At 47.0% G+C, this 11,509-nt stretch overlaps 1 protein-coding gene and 1 long non-coding RNA gene across 2 annotated transcripts; both read right to left on the bottom strand.

Annotated features, from left to right (window-relative positions):
- Nucleotides 1-3,510: 3,510 nt before the first annotated feature.
- LOC125961398 (uncharacterized) lies at nucleotides 3,511-11,387 on the bottom strand. Its single transcript, XR_007472079.1, has 2 exons — nucleotides 11,255-11,387; nucleotides 3,511-3,808 (listed from the first exon to the last, which is right to left on the bottom strand). It is a non-coding gene; the product is annotated as an uncharacterized LOC125961398 (long non-coding RNA).
- Nucleotides 3,874-8,536, bottom strand: LOC125961396 (uncharacterized). The gene is made up of 2 exons (XM_049699158.1): nucleotides 8,180-8,536; nucleotides 3,874-7,572 (listed from the first exon to the last, which is right to left on the bottom strand). Exons 1-2 carry the CDS (start codon nucleotides 8,190-8,192, stop codon nucleotides 6,611-6,613), a joined length of 975 nt encoding a protein of 324 aa, XP_049555115.1. The 5' UTR covers nucleotides 8,193-8,536; the 3' UTR covers nucleotides 3,874-6,610.
- Nucleotides 11,388-11,509: the final 122 nt, after the last annotated feature.

Genomic DNA, 11,509 nt, shown 5'->3' with positions numbered 1-11,509 from the left:
GTTATATAGTTTTGTTGATTGTCTAGACTTAAGCAAGTGATGGGCAAATGTTAATAATGCAAATTAACCTCAAATCTGTGTCTTGTCTATAGCTGTTGTATTGTGAATGGCACAAAAATGTGGAGGAAATATTCTATCAGTATTTGAAAACGATTATCTCATTCAGTGAGGAAGTTATTCCCATCACTGTTGAGTGAGTGAAGTTTTGACACCTGTCTTTGTTATTTCACTTTTGGATTACTCGTTAACGTATATGAAAATATCAACCAACCCTCAGGTCGGAACTATAGCTGTTTGTCAGTGATGCGAGCCAGGCTCTTTGCTGAATCAGATCTCAATCAAGCATTCCGTCACCGCCTGCTAACCTGCCTCTTTTGTTGGCAATCGAATTTTGAAAGCTGATGATGGTTTTTGCAAGAAATCCAAGTTATACTGAAGTTAGAGTTGTATGGAATTTACAGTAGAGCCTTGTAACTTATCATTTGTGGGCTGTTTGCTACACACCCTTTATGTCAGTAAAATTTATAACAAACATAAACCTATGTACGTACACATGTGCACCTATTTTTCTTTTCTGGAAAGCCAGTAGTTAAGCATTGGCCACCATGTTACGGGTCCTGCCCCGCTCCAGAGCCCACAGACAGCCATCCCTTCTGGTGATTCTAGGAAGGTGTAGAAACTTGGACGAGCACAGCTCCGAGACCCGGGGGTGCCCCTGAAGGACAATGGCTGCCTTTCTCAATCAGCCTCGACTAATGGGAAGTCCTTGGGGGTCTAAGGTGACCAGTGTGCCTCAGGCTTTCCTGATTTTAGCTTGGAATGTCCCATGTCCTTTGTGTTTGTTTCCTACAGCGACTGTAACTAATTGCACACTTAGTGACTTCCAACACCACAAATGTATTCCTTTAGCATTCTGGAGATCACAGATCCTCAAATCAGTCTCGCAGAGCTAAAATCATAGTTTCAGCAGCGCTGCATTCCTTCCGGAGGCTTTAGGGGAGAATTCATTCTTGCCTTTCAAGCTTTCGGAACTGCCTTCATGCCGTATCTCTTGGCCCTTCTCCCATCTTCAGAGCATCTTCCACGCTCTCTTTCTCTCTCTCTGACTCGGTCCCTCCTGTCTCCCTCTCCCAGGAACATCCGTCATTCCTTTGGGCCACCTGAATAACCTGGGACAGTCTCCCCATCTCAAGATCATTAACTCAATCACGTTTGCAAAGTCCCTTTTGCCGTATAAGGTAACAGAGCCACAAATTCCAGGGACTAGGATGTGGACATTCGGGGGAGCCCTTATTCAGCCACCTTCCCCCAGGAAACCCCCCAATTCTGGATAAACCAGTACGGTTGGCCATCTGTCAGGCCGTCTCCCCGCCAGCCCCCCATCCCCTCTATGCCGTCACAGCCATCTTCCCCGGATGCAGGATGTAGCCCACCTCCCTGCTCCCTGGATAGCCTGGAGCCCTGGATCCCAGGAGACAAGTGGGGACAAACGATTTACCACCCAAACCTGGGTGATGCCTGTGTCTTTCCAGCCTGGATATGGCCAGAATGATTCATTTCCACCTGGCGATGTGACCTTGTGAAAATTAATTAACCTTTTGGGGCCATAATGGCCTCCGTCAAATGAGAGTAATAAACCTTCACCTTTCCGTTGGTGTGGGATGGAGTAGGGGAGGGTGTGATGTCCCTCGCGAGGGACCTGCAGCCTCCAGAACATGGGGCTTGTATTTTAATCAAATCCCCATGGTTATGGGCTTATTCACACACTCCTTTCCTTTCAGAAAGGGCTCCTTGGGCTGACAGTGCCTCATAAATTAGAGCGGCAGGGCCAGGACTGTGGTTTGGAGCAGAAGGAAAGGGGCTGCCCAGGGAAGGAGCACAGAGCCAGGACAGGAAACAGGGGTGGCGTGTGGCCGGCACCCAGGAGGTCCTGTTGGTCCCCACTTGTCCCCAGGGGCTTGGGCCACATGCTGGGCTCTGAGCCTGCACCGCCTGGGTCCCTATCTCTGTGTCCATGTGCTGGAGGTCACGTAAAGCAGCAGGACAGACCCAGGCACCTCTTCATTAAGAGCCTGGATGTGAAAAATCTGTTTATATCGACAGGTGCCACCTTGTGGACATCAGGCTTCATGACTTAAGCCAGTCACAAAAAGACAAATCCTGTATGATTCCACTTACAGGGGGTCCCAAGAGGAGTCAGATTCATAGAAAGTAGAAGGGTGCTTGTCAGGGGCCAGAGGGAGGGGGAAATGAAGGATTATTGTCTGGTGGGGACAGAGTTTCAGTTTGGGAAGATGAAAAAGTTCTGCAGATGATGGTGGTGATGGCTCACAGCAATGTGAATGCATGTAATGCCACTAAGCTGTACCCTTATGATGGTTAAAATAGTAAAATTTTTTTTTTTTTTTGCGGTACGCGGGCCTCTCACTCTTGCGGCCTCTCCCGTTGCGGAGCACAGGTTCCGGACGCGCAGGCTTAGCGGCCATGGCTCACGGGCCCAGCCGCTCCACGGCATGTGGGATCTTCCCGGACCGGGGCACGAACCCGTGTCCCCTGCATCGGCAGGCGGACTCTCAACCACTGCGCCACCAGGGAAGCCCCTTGCATCAGTTTTAATAATGTATGGCTATTTAAAAAAATTTGTCCATTATCAAAATTTTCAAGCTTCTTGGCATAAAGTTTTTTATAACATTCTCTCATCTTCTTAATGTCGACAACAAAAACGTTCTGTTTTTCATTCCTGATGTTGGATATTTGTGCTTTCACTTTTCCTCTCCCTCTCTCTTCCCTGTGTTGTTTTTTTATTTGAATCAATGAATGAATGGATTTGTTCCCCTCTGCTCTTATTTCCACCTCTACTACTTCTCAGTTATACGTCTGAGGGTAGTTTACATAAATCCTTTGGGCACGTGGATCAGTGCTGTAAAACGTGGGCAGTAATTTCTACCTGAGAACACTGTCTTGAGAATGTGGTGGAGTGGAGGGACCAGCCCAGCACAGGGCTGTCGGGAAAGCTAAGCCATTATTGTCTCAGAGCTGGCTTTAAATGGTCATACAGAAGTATAAAATAGAGCGACCAAAAAATTAGGAGTAGGTAATAAGGAAAATTTAAAATGAGGCAAACTAGGAATGAGAAATGTATACTTGCTAGAAGGGACCACTGGTTTCTAAACACATTCTTGTCAAGCTGGGGGTTATCCTGCAAGGAGCACTGACCACGTGCCAAGGGCTGGGGAAGCCGTGGGATGAGGTACATCTTCCGAGAACACCAGGATCCTAACAGTTACGCACCATGCTCACTCCATCCAGCACAGTTCCACGTATGTTGCATGGATTATGTCTTTCCATCCTAACAGCGGTCCCGTGATATAGAGCCAACTATCATTCCTATATTACCAATGTGGCTAGACTGAGACACAGTGAAGTTAAGGGTCTTTCCTTAAGGCTTTGTTAGACCTGCGCGGTCTCCTAGGAGTTTCGACTCGCCCAGGAAACAACAAGAGTCGGAAGTCGATGCAAAACGCAAGAGGTTTATTGAAGGCCGGTGCACCGGGGTTCCTTGGTCCTCACGCAGGAGGTCGAAGAAGGAACCCTTTTGGGCGCGAATATGTCAGTTTTATAGGTTCCCACTTCCCCGTATGTAAATTATAGATTTGGTTGTGTTCTCCTGCTGATTGGTCCCGGCTTAGGCTCGGACCAGAGAGGGAACTTGTCCCCAGCTGCCTGATTGGTCTTTGACAGACACCTTTTTTACATTTTGTTATCTCCCTCCTTCTCCCCAGCTGCCTGATTGGTCTTTGACAGACACCTTTTTTACATTTTGTTATCTTCCTCCTTCTCGGAAGGGGGCCGGACATCCTGGAAATTCACCCATTGTCTAAGAAGCCCCTATTGTCTGGAGAGTTCTTAATCATTAGCTGGAACAATGTCCCTCGAGTCCCACATTCCCCCCTTTTTCTTGTGACTATTGATTCCAATCATGGAATCTCAACCTTCTGTTCGTAAACTTTGGTACTGTTGTCTTAACATTAGAACTTGTACAGTACTGATACGTTCTCTAATAAATGCTATCAAGCGATTTAGAACACATGGTCCAAAAGTTAAAATCAACAATAAAACAATAAGAGGTCCCAACAGAGTAGAGATTAAGGTGGTAAACCAGGGGGATTTATCAAACCATGATTGAAACCATCCTTTTTCGTTTTCTCTCTCCCTTTGCCTTTTATCTAAGCATTCCCCGAGTTTATCCATGGTTTTGGTAATGGTTCCTGAATGATCAATATAAAAGCAACATTCTTCTTTTAGAGCGGCGCATAATCCCCCTTCTTTAACAGCAAATCTAGGCCTCTTCTATTCTGCAACACCATTTCTGAAAGTGAGGTGAGTGATTCCTTTAGTTGAGTTATGGAACTTTCTAATGCTCGAAGGTCGATGTCTACAGCCTGTCTTAAACTTGCATAATACTGGGGTTGTTGTATGAGGGCTGTGGTTCCTGTTCCTATCCCGGCAGATATTCTTAGTCCTAGAAGGACAGCCAATGTGAGGATTACAGGTTCTCTCTTCCTTCTTGTTTTTCCCTCGTATTCATCTAAGAAGGACGAATCTGAATGATAGATAAGTCTAGGAACTAATTGCACTAGCACACAAAAATCAGCTGAATTGTTGAGAACCTCTAGAGAGACACAAGGGGTTAGCCCCGTGTTACATGCCCACCATCCATCTTGGGGAGGTACAAGATATCCCGAGCCTGAAGGGAGGCTGAAATCATGACAAAGGTGTCGATGGGACTGGGGAGGTGTTCCTATACAAGTACCATTTCCAGAAACCGAAGACAGAGTTAATTTACTGTTCCCTTTCTGTTTCCATTGACAATGGTCCGGGGAGCTGACATTAATATAATTAGAACTATATCCTATAGCATCATAATAAGGGGGAGGGGCAGCATAACAGAGCCAACATGATTTTGTAGCCTCCGGGTTTGTAGCATTAAGGACCGTAAAGGGTGCCTGCACCAAAGAAAGCATCCTATCCTGAGGAGTCCCAGGCTTAACTGTGGGTTCTTTGGATCCAGAGGTTTCATTAGTCTCATTCTTTGTTGACGTAGTTGAAGGGGCCGGGGGAAGCAAAGGGGGGCCAAATACGGGATTTGGGCCTATTGATATAGGAGCAGAAGTCTCAATCTTTAGCTTAAGAGTCATTAATATTCCCAAATCATATCCATTCTTGTAAAATCTAATGCCCCATGAGTGGCCATTTACCCATTTTTTATCTCTTTTTCCGGGATTACTAAAGGAAATTTTAAGGGGATGACACCATCCTGAACATTTACTCCGGTGTCCGGTATCCTCATTATGAGAATAATTAGCCGTTACAGTAATAAAATCCCAAGCTGAGGTGGGTTTCCAATTAGTATCCCCGGTAGTTTCACATCCCCAGCTTTTGCAATAAAAGTTTTCAGTTCCACCACATTTATAATTCAGAGATCGAGGGCGGTGGAACCCGGGTCATACGTAGAAAGTGAGGATACCAAGCATCATTCTTTTGCCTGCATTTTTGCAACCCGGCCCAAACTAATCAGTTTCCGAAACTTTGGAAGGGGCAGTGTTCATATCATGAGAATCTTCTGTATCCTAATAAGGTGTTCCTATAGCCAATTTACAAACATCAGGAAAAAAGATCTGGCCACCAGGTCCAGGGGGGTGCAGTATGACTAATGGACCAGGTTACATCTCCAGTCTGAGAAATTACCTGCCAAGTTAAACGTTGGGGGAGGTGAGGGTTAAAATCACTTACAGTCAGTAAAGGCAGTAAAACCAAAATTATAAGTCTTAGGTTCGTAGAAGCTTGAGTTTGAGCGGGTTGTCGGTTCTTTGGGCCCGCCATCCTGATGATGCCGTCGCTGGTGCAGCCTTCACATGTGAAGCATGGATCCAGGCAGCGATGCCGTCCACTTTTATGGCCGTTGGGGTGGTGAGGAGGACGGTGTATGGTCCTTTCCATCGAGGTTCCAACGTCTGGGTTCGATGCCGATGGACGTATACGGAGTCTCCGACTTGGAAAGGATGAGTTTCTCCCGGTGTTCCCGGTTGGTAGGCCTCGGCGAGTTGGGACCATATTTTTTTCTGGACCAATTGGAGTCCTAGTAGCCTAGCATATAAGTCAGTGTTATTTTGACAATCAGGTTTTATTTCTTTTCCTAAAGTGAGGAGGGGAGGCGGGGCACCATATAATATTTCAAAAGGAGTAAGATGGTATCGGGAAGGTGTATTTCTAACCCGGAATAGGGCCAAAGGAAGGAGCACCGTCCAATCGGTACCGCCAGTCTCCAAGGACAATTTGGTTAGGGTCTCTTTTAGAGTCCTATTCATTCTTTTTACCTGACCTGAACTTTGGGGTCTATAGGCACAATGTAATTTCCAATCAGTCCCCAAATATCTGGCCACATCCTGACTTACCTGGGCGACGAAGGCTGGACCATTATCAGACCCTATTACCTTTGGTGCTCCAAATCGAGGAAAAACTTCTTCTAAAATCTTCTTGGCTACTACAGCAGCTGTTTCTTTCTTTGTTGGGAAAGCCTCTATCCATCCTGAAAAAGTGTCTACAAAAACTAAAAGGTATTTATTACCGTACCTTCCAGGACGCACTTCGGTAAAGTCCACCTCCCAGTAAGTTCCTGGGCGGTCCCCCCGAGTCTCTTTCCAGTTTCAAGTTTCCCTTTGTGAGCATTTACCTGTTGACATGGGACGCATTCCTGCACAATTTGTTCAGCTAATTTTGTCATTTCAGGGGTTTCGTACCCGGCTTTTTGTAACAAGGCTACCATCTTTTTAGTCCCCAAATGTGTCCATCTGTGCATCTGTTGTAACATGGATTCTGCTTGCTGAGGGGACAAAGTTCCTTTTGTTGTGGCCAGGATGATTTCTTCATCGCGGCCTGGTTTTTCAGGAACTTTATCTGACAGTCCTAAAATGACTTCTCCCGATGCTATTTCTCGGGCCACTTGGTCAGCCATATTATTTCCCCTAATTATTGGGGTATTTCCTTTTTGATGTCCAGGGCAGTGGATGATACTGACTTTAGTAGGAAGCATGAGTGCAGTCAACAAAGCCACGATTTCGTCTTTGTTTTTAATTTCTTTGCCACCTGAAGTTAGTAGCCCTCTCTGTTGGTAAATGGCACCGTGGATATGAGCGGTAGCAAACGCATATCTACTGTCTGTGTAGATGTTTACTTTTTTATTCTCTGCCATCTCTAATGCCCTCGTCAGGGCAATTAATTCAGCTCGTTGGGCTGAGGTCCCTTGTGGTAGCGCCGCTGCCCATATGACTTGTTTTCCGTCTACCACGGCTGCCCCAGTTCGACGCTTACCTTCCTCCAGGAAACTGCTCCCATCCGTGAACCAGGTGAAATCAGCATCAGGGAGGGGCAGGTCCATCAGATCTGGCCTACTGCCGTGTGCTGCGGCCAGTATTTCCTGACAATCATGTATGATGGTGGAGCCTTCCAAGTCAGGATCAGGTAGCAAGGTGGCTGGATTGAGTCCTGTGGCTGGAGCAAACTTGATGCGATCTGAGTTTAGCAACAGGGTTTGGTAATGGGTCATCCTGGCATTAGTTAGCCACCTATCCGGTGGTTGATGGACTACATTTTCCAGGGCATGAGGAGCTGTTATCGTTAGATTTTGTCCTAAAGTTAGTTTGTCAGCATCTTTGACTAGAACGGCCACTGCAGCGATTATCTTTAAACAGGTGGGCCATCCTGATGCCACAGGGTCCAATTTTTTTGACAAATAAGCAACTGGGCGATTCCAGGGACCCAATTTCTGAGTCAATACTCCTTTTGCAATGCCCTTATTTTTGGCCACATATAAATGAAAAGGTTTGGTTACATCTGGCAGTCCTAGGGCTGGAGCTGAAAGTAAAGCTCGTTTGATTTGGTCAAAAGCCCGTTGTTCCTTATCGCCCCAAACGAAAGGAGTGCTGTTTTTGGTTAGGGGGTACAATGGGGCTGCCAGCTCAGCAAACCCTGGAATCCATAGTCTACAGAATCCGGCCGTCCCCAAAAATTCTCTAACCTGCCTGGCGTTTTTGGGAGCCGGAATTTGGGCCACTGTATCCTTTCTGCTCTCCGTGAGCCATCTTTGCCCCCCTTTTAATAGATACCCCAGGTAACTGACCTGTTGTTGGCATATTTGTGCTTTCTTGGCTGAGGCTCTATATCCCAGGGTTCCAAGTTCCGTTAACAGTTTTTCAGTACCCTTGATACAATCTTCTTGGGTCTCAGCAGCTAATGAAATATCATCAACGTATTGGAGTAATGTTACCTGGGGATTTGATTCTCTATATAATGCCAAATCCTGATGGAGGGCTTCATCAAAGATGGTCGGGGAGTTCTTAAATCCCTGAGGTAGCCGTGTCCATGTCAGCTGACCAGACATTCCCGATGTTGGATCTTTCCATTCGAAGGCAAAGTAGGGTTGGCTCAGGGGAGAGAGTCTTAAACAGAAAAAAGCATCTTTAAGGTCCAAAACAGTATACCCACGTATGTTGAGGTGGAAGAGTGCTCAGGAGGTTGTAAGGGTTTGGAACTGTGGGGTGGAGGTCTGCCACCCGTTTGTTTACCTCTCGTAGATCCTGCACCGGCCGATAATCATTTGTTCCTGGTTTCTTTACCGGCAGGAGAGGGGTGTTCCATGCTGATTGACATCTTATTAAGATGCCCAAGTCTAGTAGCCTCTGCATATGGGGACGGATACCGTCTTTGGCTTCTCTACTCATGGGGTATTGACGGACCGTTATTGGGGTGGCAGTTGCCTTGAGTTCCACTAGCACCGGGGGCCGATTTTTGGCCATCCCCATACCGGCAGTTTCTGCCCAGGCTTGAGGGAACCGAGTTACCCAATCTGTAACATTAACTCGTGAGGATGAAGGCTGCTCGTATAATTTATATTCATCTTCTAATTTCATAGTCAATATTTGAAGTAACCTTCCTTTATTATCAGTTATGGTGGGACCTTCTGGCTGAAAGTGGATTTGAGCCCCTACTTTGGAGAGTAAATCTCTTCCCAGCAAAGGATAGGGGCATTCCGGTATAATCAAAAATGAATGGGTTACTCATCCAATCCCAAGATCTACTGTCCTTCGTGTGGTCCATGAATATTGTTTATTCCCAGTGGCTCCTTGTGCCCATGACCTTTTAGCTGAGATAGGACCTTTTGAGTGGAGAAGGACGGAGTGCTGGGCTCCGGTATCCACCAAAAATTGAACAGGTTCCCCCTCCACTTTAAGAGTTACCCGGGGCTCGGGGAGAGGGTTCGAGCCCTGACTTCCCTAGTCTTCTTCTTCCAATGTTAAGATTTTGTTTCTGGTTGGCCTTCCTCCATTCTTTTTTTAGGGCATTCTCTCGCCCAATGTCCTTTTTCTTTACAGTAGGCACATTGGTCCTTGTCTAATGGCCGCCTTCTGTCTGCCGTTCGCCCTTCCTGCCTATTTCTATCCCCTATATTTCTTCCTCCAACCACAGTGGCCAGTATCTTACTTAAATTCCTCTCCTGTCTCTTATCCCGTCTTATTTCACGGGCTTCCTGCTCTTTCTGCTTTCTTTTTTCCTTCTCTTCCTCTGTTTCTCTTTTGTTATATACTTTATCTGCCTCTTTTACTAACTCCTGAAGCGAAAATCCCTGCAAGCCATCTAGCCTCTGTAATTTCTTCTTAATATCAGGGGCCGCTTGATCTATGAAAGCCATTGCTATAGTAGCCCTATGTTCCTCCGAAGTTGGATCATAAGGGGTAAAGCGTCTAAAGGCTTCCATTAAACGTTCTAGGAACACAGTTGGAGATTCCTGGGGCCCCTGAGTGACTTCCCTTACCTTAGCCAAATTAGTGGGCCATCTGGCCGCTCCATGGAGACCCGCCACCAGAGCCTGGCGATACATTTTCAGGCGCTCCCTACCTTCCGGGGCATTGAAATCCCAGTTTGGCCTGACGAGTGGGAAACCAGCATCAATCTCGTTAGGCAGCTGGGTAGGTTGCCCATTGGCACCTAATACATTTTTTTCTGGCTTCTAAAAGAACCCGTTGCCTCTCCTCAGTCGTTAGGAGAGTCTGGAGCAGCTGCTGACAATCATCCCATGTGGGCTTCGGTGGATCCGGGGCGTCGGGTAGCTTCTCCGTGTTGGGGTTTTTCTTTAAGGCTAATATCTCCGACGCTGCTGATGTATGCGCGGACGTACCTGTTGAGGAAACAAAGGGCCGGACCCACGGAGGTGGGGAGAGAATTAAATCTTCCCAGACCAAGACATATGGTACTTGGTCTGGGTGTCCGTGGGGATCTATATTAAATATCTTAGACTTCAGCAGCTTAATCTTGTCTAATAAAAAGGATCCTTCGGGGGGCCATCCTATCTGAAATGTTGGCCATTCAGAGGCACACAAAGTCTGCCACTTTCCTTTCTTTACCTCTACCGAAAAATTATGGGCTCTGGCCCGAACTTCGGTCCAATGGCTTAGGGTAAGGGAAAGAGGAGTCGTCATAGTTTGTCCCATTGTCGTCCGTCAGAGAAGAAGAATAGACCACAATACAGAAACAGTTAAAACTCCACGAAACACATATACGCATGGGCCACCGCGAGCTCGCTTCAAAACCGAAACCTCTTCAGATGGCAGTTATCACCAAGGGAACTGCCGAAACCGAGTGAAGGGGAGACAGAGTTTGCCTCTCCTTCCAGATGAGCCACCAGGGCGTCCCCTAGGGCTCATGGACGCCGGCTATTAGCACGTCTGCCTAGCCAGAGGTCCGATACAGATTCCATAATAAGCCGATTCTTACGGCTTTCCTCCGATAATGGCCCACAAAGAACAAGGGACAAACAGAAAATCAAGCTCGAGCTTACCTGGTACCTCCAACTCCCGATGTTCTTGTGGTCCGGGGCGAGTGGAATCCCGGACGAGCCCCCAAATGTTAGACCTGCGCGGTCTCCTAGGAGTTTCGACTCGCCCAGGAAACAAGAGTCGGAAGTCGATGCAAAACGCAAGAGGTTTATTGAAGGCCGGTGCACCGGGGTTCCTTGGTCCTCACGCAGGAGGTCGAAGAAGGAACCCTTTTGGGCGCGAATATGTCAGTTTTATAGGTTCCCACTTCCCCGTATGTAAATTATAGATTTGGTTGTGTTCTCCTGCTGATTGGTCCCGGCTTAGGCTCGGACCAGAGAGGGAACTTGTCCCCAGCTGCCTGATTGGTCTTTGACAGACACCTTTTTTACATTTTGTTATCTCCCTCCTTCTCGGAAGGGGGCTGGACATCCTGGAAATTCACCCATTGTCTAAGAAGCCCCTATTGTCTGGAGAGTTCTTAATCATTAGCTGGAACAATGTCCCTCGAGTCCCACAGCTTTAAACGTAGAACTAATGAAAGGCAGAGCTATGATTTGGTACCCTGACATGAATCTCCCTGACCAGTGCTTTTAACCTGTACATACTCTGCTGCCTTATCTCTACTGAGAACTTAT

The sequence above is a fragment of the Orcinus orca genome, chromosome 16 (assembly GCF_937001465.1).
Source record: "Orcinus orca chromosome 16, mOrcOrc1.1, whole genome shotgun sequence".
Classification (NCBI taxonomy): Eukaryota; Metazoa; Chordata; class Mammalia; order Artiodactyla; family Delphinidae; genus Orcinus; species Orcinus orca.
Note: the sequence above shows the minus strand (reverse complement) of the source record. Positions and strands in the feature narration are given on the sequence as shown.